Source organism: Nicotiana tabacum, chromosome 14 (genome assembly GCF_000715075.1).
Source record: "Nicotiana tabacum cultivar K326 chromosome 14, ASM71507v2, whole genome shotgun sequence".
Taxonomy (NCBI): Eukaryota; Viridiplantae; Streptophyta; class Magnoliopsida; order Solanales; family Solanaceae; genus Nicotiana; species Nicotiana tabacum.
The window spans coordinates 27316551-27343669 of record NC_134093.1 but is presented as its reverse complement, the minus strand read 5'-3'; the positions used below and the strand labels follow the sequence as shown (position 1 = coordinate 27343669).

Sequence of the window (27119 nt, the reverse complement as noted above, 5' to 3'; positions counted from 1 at the left end):
CTTCCTTGTTTATAAATAGGACAACATTATCATTGTTTTGCACCATAGCGGTTGTGTTGTCGTCATTCTTCTGACCACTAGTTTCACATTTGCTCTTCCTTTGATTTGGACAATCTCTTTTGAAGTGACCCTTCCTTTGATTTGGACAATCTCTTTTGAAGTGACATGGTTGATCACAGTTGTAGCAATTTCTAGCTTTTGATTTGGATCGGTTCTTAGACTTCCCACGAGCTCCGGATCTACCATAGTTGCTCGAACTCCTTTAATAACTATTGCCTCTACCTTCTGTGATGAGAGCATGTCCTTGATTTTCAGGCTTCTTTCTCATCTTCTCATTGAGTAGAAGAGCCGATGTGACATCTTTCAACTCAATGGTAGTCTTACCGTGCAGGATGGTTGTTGCCAAATTATCGTACGAAGATGGCAATGAGTTCAACAGCAAGATGGCTTTATCTTCTTCCTAGATTTTCACTCCGAGATTGGCGAGCTGTGAGATTAGTCCATTAAACACATTTAAATATGACAAAAAATTCGTACATTTACCCATGTGTAGGGCGTATAGTTGCTTCCTCGGGTGTAATTTATTTGTCAGCGTTTTGGACATGTATAGGCTTTCCAACCTTGTCCAAATGCCACATGTAGTGTCTTCATCAATGATGTTATTTACCACATCATCTGATAAGTTCAACCTGATTGCACTAGTAGCCCTTTCATCCAAGTCAGTCCAATCCTCAGCTTTTATGGTATCGGGCTTTTTGGCATCAGCATCTAGTACCTTATGTAATCCTTGTTGGATGAGTAGATCCCTCATCCTTCTTTGCCATGTTAAGAAACCGCTATCTCCGTTAAATTTTTCTACCTCGTACTTTACTCCGGACATTTTTATTTTTCACCGAGTATAGTACTATCGATAGTGAATAGTATTTCTGTGCATGAGTAGAACATGTGCTCTAATACCAGTTATTGGAAATAAACCCCTTACAAAAATAATATTCACGGTAATAAAAACGGAATAATAATGTAGCACCGAGATACGGTAATTAACAAGAATAAAAGAGTGACAATGACATCAAAAATTTTACGTGAAAATCCCTTTTGAATAAGGAAAACAACCACAGCCCCGAGACGAGTAACTAATATCACTATAGAAAGTAATTTTATACTTTGTAGGTCCGAGTAAAATACTCCAAATACCACTACAATACTCAAAATAAATAAACCCTTTTGATATTTCTACCTCACTACAATATTGGTCACTCTCTATTTTTCTCACAGACTATTTTCTTACACCCTATCTATGAAACCTCACTCTTTCTTTCTCTTTGTTGGTGTGTAGAAATGAGAGTCGAAGCTCTCCTTTTAGAGGCGGAGCCTCACTCTCTCATGCCTACTATAATTGATATTTTTCTTCTGCAGATTTGCAAATCCCATAGCCTACCATATTTGATATTTTTTTCTTCCCTTTTATTTATGGGGATGGACCCCACGAGAATTCAGTCAATACCAAACTGCTGTCATAAAGTTTTACGGCTACTAAAACCAAAATATGTTTACCGTAGTCATAGAGTTTTGCTGCAACTAAAACCAAAACACATTAAATAAGTCTTGCCATAACACATTAATTGACAAAAACCAATATTCCAACTTTCAAATAACCAAATTAAACTGATCAAATTTGGTTGTTGAAAATAAATATCTAACAACAAAGTTAAAGACAAACAAACACCTACAACAACCAAGATCCCTAGATTTGTGAGTTACCATTGAATTTCTTGTTCTTCAACTTCCTCACTTGCTTTTTTCGTGCCATTTCTAATTGACTTCAAATCATTGCTTCTTTATCTTTTCAAATGAACTTAGTAGGTGAGTAAGAAAGATCAATGGGATAATTGACACCAGGATGATCTCATTTGAAAGAGATCACTCGTGTCCCAACTGACATCAGTTGATTCTACCTTATCAATAGTCTTGTTTGATCTTCAAAAATAATCTTACGCATTAAAGCAGGGTCACTTTCATGTTTTCTAACATGACCAAAGGGTTTTGATAGCTCTCTTGGTCCTCTAGGTATAGGCATGAATACAAATTCACTTTTTTATGTTAGTTGAGGGGCTGAATAACTAACATCTTCATGTTCTTCAGTATTGGCTTTTTTTCTCTTGTCATTTCCTTCGCACACCAATATGCAATTAAAAAGCAAAACGTTTTGTTAAATAACTTCAATTACATAAGCAAAAAGATAAGTTAAAAAACAGATACCTTCATGTCCTCGAATTGTAGTCTAGTGATCTGCAATTGCTGCATGTCATTCTAGTTCCCCTCCTTGATGCATCCCACTCTCCTTGTCTCTTGTTGGCCTCTTCATTTTCCCTATTTTTTTTTACCTTTGGCCTTCTAACAGTTTTCACAAGTGGAGGTGGTTCTATGGCATGTTCCGATAACACTTTCCAAAACTTTTTACCTCTAACACGCAGTAGCTTAGCCCTATATGTCATCAAGTAAGCTTATTTGTTGTACCACCAACTAATTTCAGTCATTGGATCCTTTCTCTTGTATTGCAGTGTCTTAACGACATGGGGGAATGGATACCAGTCAACTGCCGGGATCTATAAGTGTATTTCTTCTCCACTATGTTCACTCTATGTCTATCATCATCCTCAGAAATCTCATAGTCAGTTTCACTATTGAAATGAATAGTACATAAGTTGGCATCCCAAATAAGCAGCATCCAACTTCATGCAATAAGAACTGAACTCAGATCCCCATGTTCTAGCCTCTTCTTCCTTCTCTCTAAACTTGTTCATGATCTTGACTATAATATCCTCAAGCATCTTCAGGATATGTTTGCCTCTTGCTTATAAGATCCAAGAATTAAAAGACTCTGTAATTGTTGTTCACCATCTGATATTTACACATTGTATCAAATATATATGTCCTGCACCAATTCTATGGTGGATACCTAAGCAACTTCGTGGAAACATCAACTGACAAGTCACCAAGCTGTTTTAATTGTTCTTTAATGTCCTCCTCATAAGTGCTCCAAGCAGCCCACCGTAAATATTTCTTCATCTCTCTGAAATTTTTCCCATACCCCACGGTGTGAGATAATATTGGGTATGTTGATGTTGTTCATCTCTCTGAAATTATTATCCTTTTACTCCAGTTGGATTCAATATGCCTAACACAAAACCTGTGATTTGAAAGAGGGAGGACAGTTCTTACTGCTTCCAACTAGAGCATGCACATGTAAATTTAGACAGAATCAACTATATAATAAAGATAAAAATAACTGAAAACTCAAATAAAGAAAATCATAAGTTGCAAATACTGCTACCATCCTTCAAATTCAGTGACTGTTTCAGTAGCTCCTTTAACCATGCCCATGTCATGGTGTTTTCCTTGTCAATTATAGCCCAGGCCAAGTGATAGAAATGATTTATGAAATCTTGTGCAACAGCCACCAATAGTTGCCCATTGCAATGACCCTATAAGAAAGTCCCATCTAGTCCAATAAATGGTCTCAGTCCTTGTTTGAACCTCAACTTCATTGCATTGAAGCATATGTACATTCTAAGAAATCTTCTTTTACATTCAGCCATGGCATCTTTTAATAAATTGATAACCACATTAATACCAGGATTTCTCTCTCTAATCTTAGTTGCATATGCTTCTAATCTATTCTAGTCATCTAAAAAACTTCCTTGCAATTATTAAAGTTCCATCCTTTTAGCCTTTTCAATGTGGAGTTATGTATATTCAATATAAACTGATTTTTCAAATCTAGTTTCATATCATTTACCTTATACTTGGGGTTATTCTGTACCTTACTCCTGAAATATTGAGCTAGAGTTTTTGTATTGGCTCTAGAATTCTCAAATGCATCTTCACAGTTGTGGTTTGTCTTCAATGTTTTTATCTTAAAGCCATGACCCTTCCTATTTTCATAGATGAGGCATACAAAAGAGCAGCAAACTATACAACTATTTCTTACTCTTGTTTTGTCACTTTTTTCAACCTTCAGAGGTTTGGCATTTGCAAGAGCATAAAAGTTCATGACTTTTCCGACTTCATCCAAATCCTTAAATTTTATAGAGTTATCAAGCTCTTTGTATTGAGCAAGCTTTTCATTAACTTCTTTACCCTTTTTCATGCTAAGTAACTCTAATTCATCAAAATCATATTCACTAGCATCTGAACCATAATCTAAATTTTTATCACTTTTGGATTCACAATCAGTACCTAATTCACACTCATTTTGCCCTGAAATAGGCTCTTAATGGTTTCCCATATTAAAATATTTATAATAAATACATCGAAAAAAACGTTGAGGGTCCACATCTATAATTTAACAACTTTGACAATTAAATTTTGAACATACAATAAATTACTACATATAATATATTGGAAAGGAAAAGGCACGGTCTTTAAGATATAAAGCACATAGTTCTGTCGATTTCAACAATCCAACCCCACCACACCATGATAAAATATGGAAAAAAGACATTTGCAACCAAACACAATGTAGACATGGGCACAAATTGATACCACATAAAGAAACAACAAAGATATCAAGCAAAAAGAATACCAGACCAACATGCAAACATTATACACTAAGCTTCATAATCAAAAATATCGGTACAAGACAAAACCCTAGAAAATTACAAAAACACATGACTAATCCCTATGTCCGAGTCAGAGACCCCTTAAATGGATGAGAAATTACCTAAATAGCTTTAGACAATCTTCAATTTGTGATGTTAACCCTTGCTCGATGGTATCACACCCCTAGTCTGAAATCGACTCTCTTGAGAACAACTAGGTTAAAGGTAAAATATGAGGGACTCAACCATTTTAATCCGTAATATTGATAATAGATTATCGAATTCTTTTCCGAGTTAATGGGTTATCAGATTATTATTTCCACTTGATCAGCTTTATGTGGAAAGCCATTAGCTTGGAAGCATTTTTGGCCCAAAAACTTAACGTGGAGGATATTGTAGGCACAAAAAAACAAACGGATGACAAAATTGATCTATTTTTAGTAGTTTAAGGATAATTTTAGACCTTTTTTGTAAATAATATTTACACAATTGAGTCATTATATTAGATAATTATATGTAAATCTCATGATATGCATCAATTAATAATTTAGTAAATATGGTAACTCTTATTATATGTTAAAATTAATTGATAAAGTAAAAGAATGTCCGTGGTCAAAAATAAAAATCACCATTATCATGAAGCTACCCAAAAATCACTGGTGTAAAAGAAAGGCTAGTGGAATTGTTGAAATCGTTAAAGGGTCATTTGGTACGAGAGATAAGGATAATAATCTAGAGATAGAATTTGAAATTGTAATTATCCTATTTTGTTTATAGGTATTAGGTAATACTTAGATAAGTTTTATACTTAAATGGTGGGATTACATATCCCATATAAAAGGTGGAATAATTAATCTCATAGGATATTCTTTGTTTATCTCATCATTGTACCAACAACCCCTAAGAGTTCAAGAGAAAAGAAAAAAAAAATTAGAACTTTTTGGTTTTAAACATGTTATACTCCCCCAGTCCAATTTATGTGGCATGAGGAAGAGGCAAAAAAGTTAAGCTATACCACCTTTCTTTCCCGTGGTAGATTGCTTTTTCTTCCTTTTTCCATACTTACAGAGGAAGAGATTGCAGGGTTTAATAGCCCATGTAGACTTCAAGATCTCTTGCTCTGCCTATCCTCCTACTTCTTATTTTGGAGGTCATAGAAAGATACGAACCGACTACTCTTTACAGTCCTATCAATAGATTAACTGAAAAATACTTCAAACGTCACACATATGCCGCCTACGTATTTAGGTGGCACTAGCGAGATCTAGAACTTTGTGTTGCGACTGCTCTAGTTCCAGTTTTAAAAGTCAAACTTTTTAATTTTGACAGTAAATTCGGACATAGAATATTTTAATTTTTTAAAATGAAAGTGACATATTTAAAAATTATGTAAAAATACTATAAATCGCAATTAATAACTATTCAAAAAAATTAAAAGACATATGATGGAATTGCGATCAAAGAAAAACTTGTTTAACTTTTGCAATTCGAACACCGACGCATAAATTGAGACGGAGGGAGCCATATTTTGTGTGACAATAAGATTTTTGAAACATGTAAGCTTAAATTTGATATATTATTTGTGTGCTATGAAAGCATCTCATTATGAGAAGATGGAAAGTTAATGTTAGATTGTTCTCAAATATATAAATATTTCATTCTTTTTTTAATGGACTAACAAGGAAATAATATCACGTGGACTAAAATCGCGGGAGCATATTCTTTTAAAAGTCAATATTTATGATGTGTGCTCTAGTGGAAATCCAGAATTAAGTGAAGAAAACGCCTGGCAAACTCCTCAATTCTTTCTAATCCTTCCCACTCTGAAAACAGAAATGACAGAATTATAAGGAAGACTGGCTAACAAGAATGAATTGAAAAAAATTAAACAGAAAATAAAGAAAAATAGTTAACTAGAATATAAAGTATAAACTGATCAGTTGTAGTCCTATATAGCATTAGGAGACATTAAAGTCTCCACATATTATACAGCCCAATATTTGCGGTAAAGAGATTCTTCAAACACAGAAACACCCCCATATTTGAGTTAAAGTGCAAGCACAGTAACTTTAACTTCCCTGAACTTTTGTGTTTTTGAATCATAAACCCCGAATTCATCAGTTTATTCATTGATGCAAATCAAAATAGCCGTCGAGCATTTTTGATTCTAATTGGAGGTTATTTTTATAATGGAGCGAATACATGTGTAATTTGGCCAACAATTAAAGATTACATTGTATTTGATGACTTGACAAGAGTGAGTTGTTCTAGTGGTGAACATACTCCACTTCCAACCAAGAAGTTGTGAGTTCGAGTTATCCCAAGAGCACGGTTGGGAGTTCTTGATAATACCAATTCTTATAACATGTGCTCTTACAACAAGGAATAAGTGGAGAAAAATCCTGGTAAAAGTGATTTGATCTTGCATATATACATGTGCTCTAATTCTAGCTAATTTTAAATTTCTTTCCACCCGGAAAACAGAACCAAACAGAAAAATAAGACAGTAAAAATGAATAGCTAACTCGAATTAAAAATAACAAGATTGTAGAAAAAATAGCTAGCTCGAATTAATGGATTAAAAGAAACAGAAAAAATGAACTTCTAAAGTTGAGTTGTAATCCTATAGAGCATTAGGAGAGATTAAAGTCTCCACATATGCTAGTGCAACAAATTCATCAACTTTAACTTGTTCGAACTTTCGTCTTTTTGAATCATAAATCAGGAACACAAATTCATTTTTGTTCATCAAAATCAACATATCTCCATCCTTACTAAAGCCCACAGGGCTGGTCCAATCTAGGGCACTCCAATTATGTACTACAAGCTTTGTAATAATTGCTCATTCCATTCTTTTCCATACAATACAAAACTTTCGAATCTTCCATCTCATTAATATGAGTCGAAGAAGCAGCCAAAAGAGCTGGATTTTTCATCATTAGAGCCCCATCTGGAAATATTATTTCCTCAAAAATTTCATTTTTCAAAGAGACATTGAATAATGCTCTTCGTGTGGGCAGTATCATATGTGATCATATAAACAAACCCATCATCTACAACCATTTCTCCCTAAGTAATCACATGGAGGTAACTTGCCAATCAGTTTCCACGAGTCAGTTTTAGTGGAAAATATTTCAACATTATTATAACCCTAACTATTTTGTAATCCTGAGAAGAAGAAACATAGCTTAAACCATAGAAATCCCTATTGTAAAGCTCCTCCTTCCCATCATTAGAGATTGGACTGGGGATTCTTCTTGATTCTCTGATGGTCGGGTTCCACAAAACAATATTGACAGAAGAGAAAACTAGAAGAAATAAACCATTGCAAGAATTCACAAATACACAAGTATTAGAATATAGTGCACTAAATGAATGATTGATATCTGGAAAAAGTGGAAGCTCAAGATGCGAGACAACAGAATCATGTTGAAGTGGTGCGTCTATGGAGTAGCAGTCGCAATGGTTCCACCTGTTCCACCCTTGTGGTCCGGCCCTTCCCCGGATCCCGCGCATAGCGAGAGCTTAGTGCACCGGGATGCCCTTTTATATCACTTTGGCATCAGTCACGGTGTTGCATAATGAATTGGCGATCTTTAATTTGAGAACACCATGATTTGCAAACGGGTTTGAACCTTAGAAGTGATTTGACAGGAAGTTTTAGCAGTATATCAATGGTGATATCATGGGGGAAGTTGTTTGGCATTATGATATCAGAACAAATTTTTGGCTCTGAGAATTGAGATACTGTTTTTTGATATTGAAACACTGTCGCTAGGATTAGGGTTTATTATAAGTGAAGCGAGCAAACTACAAGGACTCTTACATCTCTTTTGTTTATTTATTTTAGTTCTTTCACTCAACTTTGTCATGTGCCTATTTTTGCCTTTTCCTGGTGGGAGTAGGATTTCAATTTTACCACTTTTTTATTCGATTGAGCCAATATTTCTTCTGTCATAACCTGAAAAGTTTGCCGAATTCCTTTCGCGGCCTTGTCAATTTGCTTTTGATAGTTCTCATCAATTCCCAAGGTATTCAACTTGATGTTAGGATATTAGTCAAAACCAAGATCCTTACTTCCTCCTATAAGTATAATATCTACTTTAATTCTAGAACGCCAACAAATGAAGCGTTAAGAAAAATTTGCTCTGGAATCTTAAATAAGGCGGAGAGTAGCATGCTAATTTCCAGTATTCAATAGATGAAGGGAATAATGTGTTGACATTTTATTTATTTAGTTATTTACTATCTTTTCGGTTTTAGCCAACTGAATATGTAAAAGCTTGTGTTGCAAAGAGTAAAGTAAGTTTCACATAAATCTAAAAAAGCACAATATTTTTGGGGGAAAAAAATCCTTTTTAAGAAAACTGATACTGATATTGCATAGTGTTCACTCAGTTTAGAAAAAGTTAAAAGAAATTCGCAGAGGATATTTGAGTCCCAAATAAGTGTGCTTTTCAAGTAGTAAAAAGCTCAAGAAACTTTTCAGAATAGTACTCTCTCGTGCCATGACAGGATTTTTTTTTTTAGTTTTGGTAAGAGGGAAAACCAGCAGACGCTACAACCTCTGCCTTTCGGGTAGCCTGCAAACCACACAGAGGATGTAAATCGCACTAGGCAATGGGTAGCCTGCAAACCACACAGAGGATGTAAATCGCACTAGGCAAGCCTTGTGCGACAGGCTTAACTCAAAAGGCATTGAGGGGGGATTCGATCCCAGGTCAACCATATGGATGACCACCCTCCAAACCAATTGGGCAACCCCGAAGGAAGTTATAAGATATTACATGAATTAATCATGAAGATATCAATCGCACATAACAAAAATATTAGTACAATTTATTTAAACTTTCTCGAAACAAAGGTGAACCTGGAACCTTACTTAAATAAGGTGCATCTTGACTTTAATGCAGCAGGCAAGCAACTGTGAAGACATATATACAAGATGGGTGTTGATATGTGTGCAGCAATTGTGAAGACATTCCAAATTAGTTAATATTAATTATATAGTTATTTTTTGTATTTTTCCCTTTTTGTTCAAACCAAATTAAGATATATGACATTGCTAACAAAATTTGAAAAATGCAAAACGAGCGGACAATTTGAGGATCATAAACTATTAAGATATCTTTCCACTGTAATTTTTGTACAGGTTTGATGCATTGACAATTTGTTTTACTGCATGAAATACATGGCGGGAGTTCTGCTTTTTTCTACCCTAGAAGCATATTAATCTACATTTAACTGCTATATTAAAAAAAAAAACACTTTAACAGTATAATACAGCACTTATATTACTGAAGAAATTCGCGAATTCTTACTGGTCTCTTGACTGCATTGGTGTACCCCTGCATAGAATGAACAAACAAACTGCTGAGATCAATTGTCATTCACTATCCAAAAGCCAAGTCTAATCGTGTATATGATAATTAAGTAGCATCGCTAAAGCTAGATGGCACCAATACAAGTTAAGACGGGAGACTTTATTTGGAGTTCAAGGATATGAAAGATAGTACCCTAATTTGGATAGTCAGGATAGTAAATGTAGATTGATTATATACCTCGTTAAATTTAAATAGCAAAGGCCGTGAATCCCTCTCCGATTTTGGTCCAGGTTTAGCATCATTCATATCTTGAGTAGCTTTGCCACTTGGCTTCCTAAACCTGTTTAACGGAAAATCACCATGAGGTAGATGCATTTACTTACAATGAAATGCCGGAACATGCTTCTCAGCTGACTATAATTTCTCCCAAAGATGCATCAAGCAGCATGAGATGAATCTAAACAAGGCAGATGCATTTACCTAGAGATAAAATACATCAAGTGATGGCCTCCTACTGAAAAGAGACGTAACAATTGCAACAAATATTGATCCATTAAGCTTGTTGAAAAGAAAATAGTTATGGAGGTGAAGAGATCAACCACAGTACATAAACAGCAAAAGGTTTTAAGAACAGTATTTTTTATATTTGTGTGCGTAAGCAAGCTAGAGAGCACAGATATTAACAACTTTGTCCATATAATTAAGGCTTGCCTCCTCTTATCCTCTATTACAATTTCCAAAGGTTAGCTTGTCCCTCAGACGTAAAGGGTAAAGGTATGCAGGCTTTTTCAATAACTACTATTGGCTCGAATATTTCTGGCTCATTCTGCTTGATTTTTACTTAAACTGCACATGAGGCAGTCAAAATAAGACAAGTTTGGTAACCGATGGGTGGCTATTTCTAGGAAATGAGCCTCACTTGGGACTTTGAGTCAGATATACACTTAACTAGGATCTATCTAGCTGGTACTTATTATTTTCCACTAATAGTCCAACCACTTGACTGAATTTGTTCTTTAAAACCCGTGTGAAACAGAAACAATGAGAGGGGAGCCTGTCCTGCCTCAAATTTATCAAACTAAAGTTGATAATGATTCAATTACTTATCAAATAATTGATTCCAACAGAAGATAGATGAATGTAAGGCTAATAATACCTGTCAAAAAAGGAACGAGAATCGACAAAAGGTTTCTTCTTTCCTTCAGGCAAGCACATTTTTCCGCTAGCTGCGGTACCTCCACTAGATCGTTTATTCTGACTAGAAGTGCTAGGCAAGTCATATTGCTTTTGCCTAGAGGGGTCTCTTAAATGTATTGTTTTATCCAAAGAAGCTGATGCTTCAGACGGTGTACTGCTATTCCCGCACCTCAAAACGTCCTGACTTTCCACACCTGTGGGTGGTGAGTGAAGGTTGATACTTCCTTGCAAAATTTTTTGCTTTTCCACCTAAATTAATGTTCCACATGTAGACGAATATATGACATAAAGATCTGAATTCTGATAATGAACCACAAAAGCAACATAATCTAGAAGTCTGGAAAATCACACGGGTTACTGGTGATGGTAATTGGATAATGAAGAATGTCACTGGAAACTAGACACGCACATCCATACAAAAGAGGGAAATGGAGACTTAAAAACCCCATAAAAAGGAGATGCTTCATAGGAGAAATTACCAAAAGCAGAGGAACAGGTGGAATGCTTGACTTGGATGAAGACAATTGTGACAGACTGAGTTTCAAATTCATTTCTATTAGCACTGAAGTTTGTGTCACAATATAGGATATCTGAAAACTGCATACTTGGTTATATAAGATATATTTCTCAGTAAGGAACCTCAATGAGAAATATTGCAGTTCTATTAGAATTTGCATTGTTTCAGACAGCTAATTTGTACGAATAAACTTTGGAAATAGCCATTTCTCATTAATATCAGAACAACCCGTACTTTGAATGTCAATATGCGGAAAGCTGATCCGCTTTCTTGTCCTATAATGGTCGATCCTAACCACACTCTCTTAGCATAAAGCATTAAAAAATTAAATGTTTCAACAATACTACTTCTCGTTTACTCAAAAGAGTGTGTGTGTGTGTATGTATGTATGTGTGTGTGTGTGTATGTATGTATGTGTGTGTGTGTGTGTGTGTGTGTGTATATATATATATATATATATAGATAGATAGATAGATACAGATTACACCTATCAATCTGAGTTCAGATTTCAATCGTAGGAGGTACTTGGTCGATGCTCTCCATTGAAAAGTACTAGAAGTACATATTTCCTACTGATATAAGAATCTCTAATAAGGCTAAAAGACTCCTAAAAAAGCATAGGACCTAAAGTAAACATATGAACATGACTAAAATATATTCCCATCTAATTGGTATCACATATATATTGTGCCCTATCCTTCACTAAGTCCGCATTGATTCCAAGAGATTGTAGATCTTATGCGACAACTTCCTTCCTAGTTATATGATTAGTCAATGTCACCTAATGATTGACAACATCAATGGGTAGATACTGTACATGGAGGACTAATCCTGCTACCACCAACTCCTCCCCATAGATCCAACCCATATTCACTGATGTGAGACAAGTTTTGGTTCTATATACGCGCCAAAAGTGAAATAACTTGGTTTTTTCCAGCAACAGAGTGCACTAAATTTCACAAGCAAAGAGTTGATAATGCTCCTCTACTTACCTCATGTACCAAGACCAGTTTCACAGCCGATGCCAGAACAAGATGACAGGAATTGTAACCCTGTCCAAAAGCAACAAATCAAAGAGAAAACAGATGATATCTTAAGTTCTTCCATTTTGAGACGATAATGGGATATAAAGATTATTCAAAACTAATTTCCTATTGTGGGTGCAGTTGACCATCCTAACCTTGAAGTTCATAAATTCACCAACTGGGGGATCCAATGAAAGCATTGATGCGTCTGAAGCACCATATTGCATACCCAGTGAAGGATGAGATTTTATGTTCTTGTATGTCGTGGCATAGGAAACCATTATATTTACTAACTGAGCCAGATCAGTTTTTTCTTTCTCTGAGAGTAAATGCAATGCTACCTGCAAAGGATGAATGTATCATTTCCAATTCTCACCAATAGGTGAACCCAACACATGTAAAGGAATAACCAACTCGGCCTAGCTTCCACAACAACTACAGCCTAACCATAAATAAACATAATTAAGCAGAAGACTAGTAAACTAAAAGAAGCAGTAATCACAAAATCAGTTCTAAAGAACGAAATGTTTTCTTTCCCATTCTGGCGAATATCTTTTCAAAACTCAAAGGTTTAAACACTGCTATTTTTACAAATAATAAGTAGACAAAGTCTGGGTGCAATCCCTTTCCAAATATCGTAATGGACAAAACCCTAGACAACACTATTCAGTAGTCAAAGCCAAAAGCAATTTATGTGTAACTAAAATGGAAAAGGAAACTTGAGTGCAACTAAACCAACAGATACTTGACAAGAATTACCGGTTTCAGTGTTGGTGGGGACAGTATATGTAGGAATGGAGAAATCAAGTCTTCCACAAAGGATTTAGTTGACAGATGCCTAGAGATGCATGGTGATATCTTGTTCTTCCATGAATGTAAGATTTCCTTCTTTTCTATTGACATTGTTCGATATCTGCAGTTAACGGTGATAAGAAACAACAGTCACCACTGTTAATATTCAGGATGAGCATCCAGGGAAAGCTGGCACTACCTTTGGAAAGACTTAGGCCATTCAATATTTGGTTTTCCAATTTGAGCTATGAGACTATGTATAGATATTGCAAGAGGAGGCTGATAAACTGCAGAGATAGAAAAAATAAAATAAAGCTTAGAAAAATATTAAACTTCAAGCAAGCAGATGGTAGTATTTTATTTACCTTGAAGGGAGAAATGTTGAGTGTGCATCGTGTATTGATGAAATATATCAGAGCAACCAAGAATATCTGAGCATTTGACCTTCAAGATAAGTGATTAGCATATATGAGATATAGCAAAAACTAGATGTGGAAGATCAGATGAAGCTAAAAGAACAAGGAAAAGCAATTGCAGTACTCGATCCACTTACTGTCTTTTGCATCACAGGGTCCGTATAATGGAGTTGCAAAATGTTCTCATGGATCCCATCCAAAATTAAGTCATAGTCACCACTGAAGAATCATCAAAGATTAAACTAGATAATCCAGAACTTCAAACAAAGGTATTCCAACTTTTCACCTACCGATGAGATATTAGAGAGTGCAGTGTCTCAAAGTCATTCGACATACTGCTGAAGCAATTAAAAGATTTCTTTGCTTGCTTTACTTTCCTCTTTTGCAAAATCTTCAAAAAATAATAATAATAAACAGATAGAGGGTCAAAAGAATGATCACAGAAAAAAAAAAAAAAAAAAAGACAAAAATAATATCATTAGAAGTTAGATAGAAGTAGAACTTGCAGATATAGATAGTTTGCTTACTTCTTTCCAAATATCAAAAGCACTTCTTGCTGCATCCTTCCGTCCAACAACTTGAGAACTGAGCTCCAACTAAGTTTAGAAAGAATGCATTACTCATCAAAACAGAGAAGATAGAAGGATGTGCAAGAGAAAAGCTTCAATAACAAATAAAGGACCCTAATTACAGTGAAATTTATCTCAAGTCAATTGAAAATTTCAGTCATAATATAATGTAACCAGAATCCGTCTTGAAAGCATAACACTTGTTTTCTACTTGAATTTGAAATTTTTTCAGAAGTTGAATGCATTGCGCAGCAAAAGAAAAAAAATATATACTCTACAAGAGAGTCCTTAAGATATCACGATGGCTCAGTAGAAATTAAATAATGGCTATGGATGAACCATGAACTAGTATACCTAGAATTCAAATAATAAATGAAGGGTCTGATTATTCAAAAAATAAACAGAGATTTAGACAATGAGCAGATGTTACATGCCGTTCAGACAATACAAGTTAGTTCAGACAATAAACAGAGGCAATATTTTATCTGATAAGCACTTTCAAACTCATCCTTGATGGAAAGCTAGTTGCAAGAGATCTTACACATCTTAATACTATGATTTCTACCAATTCTCAACCTTTTTCCTCTATCGGACTACTACCACAAAAAGAAAAGCATGATAACTATAAAGCCATACCACATTAAGAGTCTCCTTCTTCTTGTTAAGAAACTGAAGGGTGTTCAGGCACGATCTTATGTCACATTCTGGAAAAATAATCAGACATCAATTTCAAGTTGCTGATTCACAGTAAAACATACTTCGTAAGATTTAACACTTCAAAGCACGAGAAAAGGAAAATTGCAGGACATCGAGTAAATCAGCAATTAGAGCAGCTGAATAAATATCCAATGAGAAGACCTGTCACTAATTCGAAAGAAGATTTTGCAATCTATATCAGTTTCCCCCCTTGAGAATAACAATTTATTTTTATGACATGATCAGTAAAGTAAGAACACCGTCTATATATATATATATATATATATATATATAGAGAGAGAGAGAGAGAGAGAGAGAGAGAGGGAGAGAGAACCAAGATGATGTGCTCAAAAACGTACAGCAAGGTAACAAAGGCGAAGAAGGAATAGAAAACAAAACGCAAAAACTAAGGTGTGCTAAAAATTGCAAAAACTCTTCAACCTTGCTGCACATTCTTCCATGCATCAAAAGGTGTATTCAAGTATTTGGTGTCAGCATGCATCTGGTGTCTCTACATTTTCAAAGCACCCAACAATTCTATCATAAAATTTGATGAGGCACAAGTTCCCCTAACCTTTGTTTTATCAACTCCCATCAAATAAATCATCTCAGAAGGGTGGTATAACCCGCTGAATCCCAAAATATATAGAAAATAAACCAGGGGTCCTTTACACCATTTAGAAGGGCAAAGAGACATATAACTGAAAAGACTCCCTTCTCATTGTCTTTAGCAAACAAACTGCCTGTTCCCTCCCATATAACTGGGAGCTTATACCCAAGTGTGAACGAGTCATAATCTGTGTGGATTATAATCGTTACTAGCTCTGCTAGTGACATCTGTGGTCACTCCATCACTACTGTTGGACATAACTGCAGGTCCAAGGCATTATTCGCAACAAACTAAAATTGTGCAGGAAACGTATCTCTTAGAAAGATTACCAGTCCAGAGATCACCACAAAATTTAACATAGCAGCCATCCTAAAAGAAGAATAACAGACTCAAGTTCCTCCATCAGTTATCCATCTTTCTCATGAGCAGACCACCATAACCATTTTCCCAGAAAATTTTGAGTTGGTTTCTTCAGCCCCTTCATACCAAAGCCACTGTGTCTGAAAGGTTTGAGTATCTCATCCCATTGAACAATGCTTAAATTCATCTCACATGCCTTTTCACAATAATTCCCTCCTCGCTTTACCAAGTGTTCAGTAACTGATGTAGGTAGTGTGTATATAGAGAGGAAGTGGCAATAGTGCTGAGAACACTTTTAATGTGAGTGATTCTGCCTCCTTTAGAAACACTGTCTCTTCCGCTAATCTTTCTCAAACTAATTAACATCAAACATATAAAGTTTATTCCCTGAATATAGCCCTACAAAGGTTGACTCAAATAGGTAATTAAGATATTCTGTATACAGGTATTTGCATATGTGAGTAAGCAAGTGTATACATCACTTTTCAATAGTCCTTTTGGCAGCCCCTCCACTTGTTAATAATTTATCGTGCATCAGATACTCCAAATAAATTTTTGTTTCGGGGGAATTGCAGCCTAGGATGATCATTTCAATTTGGTTCGAATGACAATCGGAACTTTTTCTTGCCACAGCTACGTGATATTGGAAGTTCCGAAGGCGGCCAATAGGCAGGTAAAAAGTGCTTAAATTCCCTGAAAATAGTAATCTAAATGTTTGGTCTGGCACTTTATACAGGTTATTTTTGCAAGCTTTGAACTCAATGTATATCAATTATATCATACGATATTACACCACATCTCATCAGAGAAATTCAGATTTCATAACTGATATCTGCAAACAAAACGACGGAATGGCACTCACCGGTATACTCTGCTAGAGCAGTAAGAGCGATGGAGCTTGTCTTCACTCCTTCTTTGTTACATATATATTTGAGCCTACAAAAGTAGGCTTTGTTAGATTTATGCATATCTTTTGAATATACTAGCACTGCTAAATAAAAACAGATTGTTCTATGACAGGTCTAAACTAAAGCAAGGACAACTGAAAATTGGAACAAGATAGGTGCTTATTACCAATATGTGTATACTTCTTAAAACATAAAGGACTCATGGAATACGTGAAAGTGTCAATACTTTTTGATTTATAATTTGGAAATGCCAATCACCCAATTCCCAGACCCCACAATGTGGGATTACACCGAGTATGTTGCTGAATCACCCAATTGATCATATACAAGAAATAAGAACACAAAACAAAAGAGAATCGGCAGAATACTTTTGATGCTTTATCAGATTCTTTCAATTACCTTGTCAGCCAAGATATAACTTTCCAATAGTATCGACAGGAAGAGTTATACAAGTCATTAATATAGCATGACTTTTGAGAGAGCTAAACCAAATAAAGTTCTCTTTTGTCAATATGATAGGCTAAGAAGCCCTTGGAAACATAGGACTCCCAAAATAAATATTGTTAACGCATGTTTGATAGCAGCATACATATTGCAGAAAACATTCAGACTTGCAAGTTTGGATTTTTATTACCCCCCTCAATCTGCGTTATCTTAAACTCCATTCACGTGAAATTTGAAATCCTTTACAAGCCGTAAGATTCAATCAGATGCATATCCTTTTGTTGATGTCTAAGAATTTTGTAATGGTCATCTACATATGTAAATACCCTCAACTTTGTCTGACAGGAAGTCCTTCCTTTTTGTGACTGTATGACTAACAACCATTGGCTTTTAGATATTTTATCCGGTTAACTTGGACAAAATATTAGACTTTGGCGAGTTATAGGTGTCAAATCTCCTAACGATTTGAAATCTCTCATTTCACTTGGGGCCATGCATTCTTTAAATCTGAAAGATGGCTTATGCTTGGACGTTAATCCGGTCTCCCTGTAGGTTTACCTCATACTCTACCAAAGCAGTTAATCATGCAAAAAATGGAAAATAAATTCCAGAGGATTCATCTGATAATTTAGTAGCAAGTACCTGTTAACAACACGACTTACAGTTGGTTGGACAAATACATGAACCCTGCAATTCCAACCACATAAATAAGTACTTTGTTAGTTATGTAATTACCCTCCCCAGACCCCATTTAGTGGGATTTCACTGGGTTGTTGTTGTTAGTTATGTAATTAGATATAATATAGAGAACTATGTGAAATTGTCCTACAGATAATCATTAACATTTGACTACAAAAGGTATCAGGGTCATACACAAATAGACTTCATATGTTACTAGAAGTATCTAACCAAATGATCTGCATAATTGATCCCAACTAGTTTAGGGGTGGAAGTTTAGTTGATTGATTAAAACTTATTGAAGTTGAACCTCTTTTCTGAAAAATCTAAAAAGGAAACTTAGGAAATAGTTGAACCCAGAGTCCTTCTATGTCAGTCTTGTTTCATTATAATCAGATAGATATCGAGGATGCTTTCTTCCACAGATTACTTGCTAAGGAAGTTTATACGGAGCAACCGATAGGCTCTGTAGCACACACGGAGTCTGAACTAGTGCATCAATTGCACCATTCACACACAACAATTGATTGGAATATGAGGAGAAAGAAAGAAGGAGAAGAAAGAAAAGAAGAGAAAAGATTAACCTTGAAGACACATGGGGATCACATAGGTGGTCACACTGGTAAAGCAACAAAATCGCCAAGCTGCTCTTTATTTCTAAATTCCAGTAAAAACTACTTGATTTTTACAACCTCTTGGATTTGACCCATGAAAATTAATTTATAGAAAGCACAGTAGGTTTCACTTTTCCTGAAACATCATCTATCTCGAAGGGTGTCAAACAAAGACAAAGCAGATACTTATCAGAAAGTAGTGAAGTAAAATAACATTGAAACAAAATCTATATTCTCAATGTTTCACCCTCCATTCTTCTATAAATACTTTGTCTGACATGGCTTTTGTCATGGACCTAGTATTTAGGTCAGAACTCTAGATGCTAATCTATGTACTTCAATCTGATGTCTTGTAAAATTTAAGCATTACTTACTTTGCTATCTGACGCAAAGGCCTTAAGGCAGGAGCATAAAGGTCATTACAAATGCAAATAACCTGCAAATGAAGCACAACAGTTGAGATTTGAGAATGCCATGACTACAGACAGGTTAATATACAAATGAGCATTTTTAGACAAATCCACTCTTACAGGTCTTAGCAAGGATGCTTTTTGGTGCCTCTTTTTTGATGATGACTTCTGCCCAGCATTTCCTCCATCAGGTTCATTTTCTTTGCTAGCACCCAATTTTCTTTCAGCAGAAACCTGCATTGTGAAAGTACACATTATTATTCTATCAGAAACATGCATTTGGGTAGGCTGTCTACATCACACCCTTTGGGGTGCGGCCCTTCCCCGGACCCTGCGTGAACGGGGGATGCTTTTGTGCACCGGGCTGCCCCAGAAACATACATACTGTCAAGGAAAAGTTACAGGTCGACTCAAACGTTGAAATTCACTTCAGATTAATTATGAAAAATGTATGGTGCCACAGAGCACTCCATATTACTGATATTAGCTTTCTATCAAGTTCCTACAGACTAACTTATTATAGTTAGCAGTACCAGGTGCACGTTTTTCCACAGGTCTTTAATGATTTCGAGTCATAATCTGCATTACCTAATAAAGCTAGGACTAGAAATCTTACATTTCAATGAATTAGTTTATCTTTGAAGATTCACACACACACACACACACACACCAAATAAAAGAGAAAAGAAAAGGATCAATGAGTTATTAGCTTTTATAAAACTTGAACATATCCTTCTCCAGAAAAGAATAAGTTGAACATATCTGTATCATTCAAGCTGTAAAATAAATAGCAAAGTATACATGCAAAATATATACTCCATTGAAAATTAATTAGCAGTAGGTTCAACCGATCTTAAATCAATCTATGTATGTTCAATTGAAGTTCTTCACAAATCTTGATTTCTTTATACGTCTAAAGTTTTGAATATGATACAAGCAAGAGGGGTATGTGGTGCTGAAAATGGCCCATATGACTCTTCCGGAGACCGTCGTATTACTGTAGCTCAATACAAAAAAATTAACGCAGGGTTTTCCTACAGCTATAAGTTATTAGCAGTCATACTGGGATTACTAAAATTACCAGGGTGAAACAAATCAAAAGCAAATACGAAAATTACCAATTTTAGGATGACCTCTACAGCTCCCTTTCCATCATTAAGAGCCCCATCTATTTCATCAATAACCTAGAACAGCAAAACATGAATCATGATTCAGAAATAAAAACGTAGGTTCAGCTGAGAAAGATTTGAAAAAATCAAAACTATATTCTGACAAAAAATTTGGGCTTTGAATTATCAGAGGAAGATTTAAAATCAAAAACCACAACAATAAACTGACCAAACATTTGGGCTTTGAATCAGCATTTACAGAGTTCATTTGAACAACATCATGTATTTTAGCTTCAATACTGGAGGATGATCGATCATCACTTGCATTAATCTGCAAAGGAAGCATTTCAATCAACAGATAAACAGACATCTATTACTTCAGATTAAATTGATTCAGAGGATGTGTAAGGTTGGAAGTAGGTATGAAGGCATTTTGAGTTTATGTAGCTCATATTCAGCAGGGAAATCAAGTTTAGTCATCAACATATCAACGAAACTTGAGAATAGCCAAGCACACACTAGAATGCAGGCATAGCAAAGGGCATCTGCTGGGTACGGGCTTCTAGTATGTAGGTCAAGTTGAATTGCACATGTTTTCTTTCATCTGAACTGGTTTAAAGAAAATACAATTCCCGGGAAAGTTCTTATCCAAAATAAGAGACATAAACCACTAGCACCCAGGGTTGTAGCATATGTAGAATTTAGGTCTGAGTCAAGTAAACTTGTTATTCTAGCACATACTAAAGAGTAGAATAAAATTAAATGACCTTTTCAGATCCTTCATGGTAACAAATTAATTCATAAATGTCATTTGCAATGTGCTACAATCTCTCACCAGATCTCTTTAATTATTACAATAATAAGATCAAAAGGAGTCAAAGTTCAAATAAACAACTATACGGGACTGTTTGAAATGAGTGAGTTACAAGACCTCAACCACTCGATACCCACAATGCTGAGCAGCAACATGTGCAAGTGTTGTTTTCCCAAGCCCAGGAGGACCGCAAAACAAAAGGACCTGCAAGCAATTGGTTTCTCACAATTTAGAAAAATCAGAATAAAAATGAGAAAGAAATAAGGAACTAATAAACAGAGGACAAGCAGGTGATAAGTATACTGTATAAAACTTACATTATTTCCATATATGCAATATGTATTATACAGGATTGGGGAGAATAGTGGCTAACTTCAAATAATAGGAATATGACCAAAGATGCAAAACATGAAAGTGCATAATGAGAGATCATCTGGCATCTGGACCACTAATCTAGGACTGCATTAAGAAGTAGAGGACGGCTATTCAAGGCTTTCAAGCGTCCTTGTCTACCTTCTCAGCAAATCGAAGCTTATAAAGCCATATCTGAATCGGCGATTTTCAATGGTCCACCTAGACAACCTTCCAGAGACCACTTTGAACTTAGCTTGAAACACATCAACCTGCTACAATGATAATATCCACTTATCTACAGCACATAAATAAATACTCTCTCTGTTCCATTTACATGGCACTCTTTCTTTTTTCAGTATGTTCTAAAAAGAATGACATTTTTTTATATTTGACAACTTTTTAGCATTAATATTTCCATTTTATCCTTAATGACATGATGTTGGGAGAACAAGGAACAGATCGCGTCACAGGGCGATCGACTGGGAAATCCAAGTTAATAACGTCTCCTTCCCTTTGTTCTTGTTTCTTAAATGCCCTATTTTTGATTAATCACTCAAGCTCATTGAGGGAGCTTGAAACCTTGGACCTCGTTGAGAAAGAGAGAGCTCCAGATCTATGCAATTCTTTGATAAATCTGCTTGCCCACTTTTTAATTAGTACGGTCCTTTAAATAGGACTAGCTTATTACAAAGAATAGGGCGATTCATTGGGAAAACCAAGTCCACTAAAGTCCCCCTCCCCTTTTTCTTGTTTCTTGAATGCCCTATGTTCAGTTAATCATTCAAGCTCATCAAGGGAGCTTTAAACCTTGGACCCCGTTGAGAAACACAACCAAACACATGGTGAAAAGTAACAAACAGTTGGTGAATCAAAAATAGGAATGTTTCAGATGATTAGGCAGAGTATGACTTCAGATTAGCTGAGCTTGATTTGATCACAAATTGTTGGACCACCTACCTCAAAAAGTAGAGCAGAGCCAAGATGATAGGAAACAGCTGTCAAAACTCAAGAAAATGACACATGAGAGGCTGCTGAGTAAAGAGAGATGATCACCAATCACTAAGTGCAGAAGCAATGGCAGACCCCTTTCCACCACTCCCCAGGCACTTTAACAAGAATAAAAGGAAAGTATCACCTAGTAGTAAAGTCTCTTTTTTTGTTTGAATCAGTAAAGGTATTATTCATAAAGGTACCAAGATGGTACAAAATAAAGTACAGGACTCCAGAAAGACCAGAACATACTGCACTACATCACATAAGCAACTACATCCTTTCCCCTAACAAATCTAAGAAATCCATATGTTGATCCATACTCCCAATATTCCTAAGTAAAGTCTCATTGAAAAAGAGGAAAAAGCCAGCAGTTCAATAAATGGCAGGAACAGTTTCTAGGTGTGGAATTGTGGTGTCAACTCATTGCTTATCTTATGGCTTAGTGGTTTTATCCATCCTTGGTTTCATTGGTGTCTTATAGCTTAGGGGTTTTACCATACTTGGTCTCATCGCTTGTTGACTGCATCATAAAATTACTAATATTTGAGAAGATGAATATTTCAAAAGAAGACATAAACATTTCCTACAATAATATTGTGGAACATGAAAAAGAAGAGAAGATCAGTATCTACTCTTCCATCATATGCTTATATTTAAAAAGAAATCAGATCAAAGCAAGCAACAAAGCACACCAGCTAAGGGTCATTTCAAACAAACTATAAGATTGACAAGGGAGGGATAACCTAGTAGTAAGGGCCATGCAACTCCAACCATAAGGTTGGGGCCCTTGGGGGTCCGAGTCACCAATGGAACAAAGTGGAAAAGAGCCAGTTTGACTGACCTTTTGTTCTGGAGGACCGCCTTGTCTGTGCTTCTTGTCCCAAAGGTCCTTAATTCCGTTCGAATCACTATTCTCTGGATGCAAATCATTATGAGCTCTCTCATTGTCTATACTGGGTTCTCTGGTATTTCCAAAAGAACTCCTAGAAGAACGTCTTGGATGTTGAATAACTGACGAATGCCGTTTCAGAGAAGACAAGACATCATCTGTAGTACTTTTAATTTCAACCCCAAAAACACAGGAATCCCACTGCTTCAACCACATTAATACCTACAAAAGAGTGACCAGAAAAGTCAAAACCCAAAGCAGAATATCTATAAGGAAACACCTAAAAAATGATAGGTGAAAACGCTTCAATTTTTTAAATGTAAATACTAAGTAGAACCCATTATAAGAATAAATGAATATGCAGTACCTGACGATTTGTTTGCTCATCACTGAGAAGCTCTGTAAATGAACTAGGAGCATATTTATCCACCCAAAGTTGCTCATGCACTACAGTTCCTATTGGGAGATTTGCTTCGTTTAGATCTTCAGAACTAGCTTCCAGGGCCTTTAAGACAAAGGAGGAAAAATTTCAAGGAGGAACAAAGATCTTACACATAAAAAACACAGAAAATTTTTCGGAAACTTTAGCTGCAAAGGTTAATGCTTCATTTGACAAGTCTCCAATCCATCCAAAGGAACAAGGGGAGAAGGCATAGAGACAACCAGTGAACGGACAAAGATATTATCCCTCCTTCAAAAGCAGTGATACAAAATGAGGAAGTCCTGTTAGCATATTCAGTGCACTAACCCTCAAATTCGTATGGGCACAATAAAATAACAGGGAAAAATCCATGGAGAACCAAAAAAAGAAGGAAAATGATGCAGGACTTTCAGAAAGAACTATAATTGACAGGATAGGGAAAATACCTCCTTTCTTCTTCTTAATAGTAGTTTATAGTTGAGAATTCTTTTCCTGTTTTCCTCCATTTTAATGTGCAAGACATTTCAAAACTGTTGTGACATTTTCAGAGATTCGGGAAACCTTATACAGAAACTCAACTCTTGTGAACTGATCGTGTTTCATTTCCATTTCATAGTACTACTTGTTATTATTTATTTCAGTGATACGTATGCATTGAATTGTGTTCTACTCATGGACTCCAGAAGAATCTGTAAATATCATAGAGAATTTCAATCTTTCTTCTGTTTCGATTTGATAAGATCATTCAGAGTAAATTTAGCTTTATAGTGGAGACTGATTTGAGCACAGTTGATAGATTGATTGATTGAATGATAGTGGGCATGGCTGGTCTAATAGAAACTGCACCTTTGTGAATTGGTCGTGTTCCACTCTTTGCATTAGGACCCTGACAGGTTCCTGAATAAGACCTGTAGAACATCAGCACTTGCTTAGACATTCAGCCAAAAATTTGGAGATTTCAGTAACAAAGATGGAAAGACAGCACAGAGCTTGTTAACAAAATGTAGAGGATGGCTTATTATGTACAGCACAAAGATGATTTGGAAGTACTTTCACATTAATAAGCTTTTAGAGTAGGTAGCAGAATGTTCGATTAACTCCAAAACCAGATCGTATGAGAATTTCCTTTATGCCTGATACTTAAGAGGACGGCTATTTTTTTTCAGGCAATGCAATTTAAGATCATATATATAGGTAGTTAGGAATCGTTTACCCCTCTGCTGCCTATCTCTCTCTCCGGTCTGCATCTCTCCGATATTATCGTGTCCCTGCCTCTGTCCATATGGATTATCCTTAATCCGCTATGACCAAAGGTCTCATGGTTACCATAGACTATTACAACAGACGCTTAAAAAAGAAAGTTTATATGGTCATATGCAAAAACAGCACTACGTAAATGTTACATTTCATAACTGAGTAAATGAAACATACAGCATCCCCCTTTACTTGACAATCATCCAATTAAACTAAGAAAACACTGGAGGAATAGGCAAAAGAGTTAAAAGAACGCAAAAAAAATTACGTGACGGAAAATTCATCGGCTTGCATTTCAATTCCCTTTCTTTTTCAAAATTTCTGACCATAATCGAAATTCACTTATCTACACTTCCTTTTTGTGTTGGCAACTCTCTTTGCTTACTCCGTCAACAACCCTACAGCAGAAACTTTAACCCAAAAATTCATGCATCTTTAACCAGTCTACTAATACCAAGACACCAGGACATCGAATCCATTAATTAGCTTATTTCCCAGTGAAAATGAGACAAAAGAACAAAGTGAATAACTAGTCAATCATACTAAATTATTGATTGGATAAGTGCATCCAATCCATTCTAACTAGGAAAAAATTGGAAAATTTAACTTAGCATAGGCGCATGACATGGTAAGTGCGGATAGAGTTCAAATTCCATACACTATTTACACAGTCAGGTCACTTGTTAGATAATTACATGTGAACCTCTTAGATAAACATTATTGTTAATCTGATAAAAATGGTAACTAACTCGTTATAACACGTTAAGTTTTTTATGGAAAAAAAAGGCAGAATTATTGATATTGATAAGAAAAGAAATGAACTTGCTCACCAATAGAATCACGGGCCTTAACCTCCAATTTCTTAACCCTTTCATTTTCAACTCTACATATCTTAGCATAAACCCTCTCACCATCCAAACCGGTCACCGGTACACAATCCCCGTCAATCTCCAAGGCGTACTTCGCCAAAATCTTCTCTTCCTGTTCCACCAGCACCACCGGTTCCTCCTCCTCAGGTTGCTTCGGAGGCGAATACCTAAGCCAATCCTCATCCTCATTATCCTCCAATCTCTCAACTCTACTCCTCTTCTCCTCTGTTATGACAACTTCATTTAAATCATCGGACAGGAACCGTTTCTTACCACTGATCTGAAATTGGGGTTTTGGTAGTGAGGGTATTGGCGGAAGTGGGAGAGTTGGTTTCGGGTCGGGTTGGGATGGAATTGGCTCAGATCCGGGTTCTGAAGGTGGGGACGGAGGTTGTTGAGGAAAATCATCTTCGAAATCGAGGTCATCGTCAGGGTAAGAGGTGTTGGCTTCAAGCCATTCGAGCTCAGCTGCATCTGGAATCTCCATATCCATTTGATTCTCCGATTTCACACACTGTCTCTCTCTAAAATGTTCTTAGCTATATTTTGGCGGGAAATGAGAAGGGAAAGGGGCGGCAAGGAATGTGAAGTTCCGTAACTACCCTCTGCATATTCATAAGCAACTATTTTTCTGAAAAAACAGGTTTTACCCTCAACTAGTTATACGAAAAAGACATGTGTGTTATAAAATAAAAACTATAAAGTAAAGACAAGTATAGAGAGAAACTGATATATTATTCAAATTTCAAACTTATGTACATAATGAACTGCAGACTCCTCTATTTATAGAAGAAAGGAAGCAGCTGCGAGGCTTTTCAGGAAGCAGCTGCAAGGCTTTTCTTTAGGTGCTTGTAAGCTGTCTGCATGAGCTGCTTGCAACCTGCCTGTTTAATAAGAAGCTGCTGCAAATTATTTCATTGAGCTGCTTGCAACCTGCCTGCATCAGCTGCTTGTAGATAAACTTCAACAGAGTACTAAATGGATAATCGTCTTCAGGAAGATTATCTATAGCGGGGTAATAAATGGACATCCACAATATAATTATTTTTATAACACTCCCCCTTGGATATTCATTAAAAAGGTATTGTGCCTCGTTAAAACCTTACTAGGAAAAAACCTTGTGGGGAAAAAATCCTAGTGAAGGAAAAAGAGTACATATATTTAGTAATACGCATTGCTAGCTGCCTCATTAAAAACCTTATAAGGAAAACCCTGTGGGAAAAAAATCTTAGTAAGGAAAAAAGAGTACATCGCG

At 35.9% G+C, this 27119-nt stretch overlaps 1 protein-coding gene across 2 annotated transcripts; it reads right to left on the bottom strand.

The window, feature by feature from the left end:
* Positions 1-9702: 9702 nt before the first annotated feature.
* LOC107786489 (uncharacterized) lies at positions 9703-26476 on the bottom strand. Of its 2 annotated transcripts, XM_016607978.2 has the most exons (23): positions 25826-26476; positions 24588-24649; positions 23688-23825; positions 23273-23542; positions 21202-21288; positions 20500-20601; positions 20280-20345; positions 19282-19395; positions 19126-19187; positions 18102-18146; positions 16970-17043; positions 15078-15145; positions 14400-14468; positions 14163-14263; positions 14010-14091; positions 13822-13900; positions 13656-13743; positions 13424-13577; positions 12820-13005; positions 12632-12691; positions 11082-11371; positions 10163-10265; positions 9703-9949 (listed from the first exon to the last, which is right to left on the bottom strand). In XM_016607978.2, exons 1-23 carry the CDS (start codon positions 26355-26357, stop codon positions 9896-9898), a joined length of 2886 nt encoding a protein of 961 aa, XP_016463464.1. In that variant the 5' UTR covers positions 26358-26476; the 3' UTR covers positions 9703-9895. The 2 variants fall into 2 exon arrangements, 1 of the variants encoding a protein (XP_016463464.1); XR_012698592.1 differs by lacking the exon at positions 11082-11371 and having other exon boundaries at positions 9903-9949.
* Between the last annotated feature and the right edge of the window lie 643 nt (positions 26477-27119).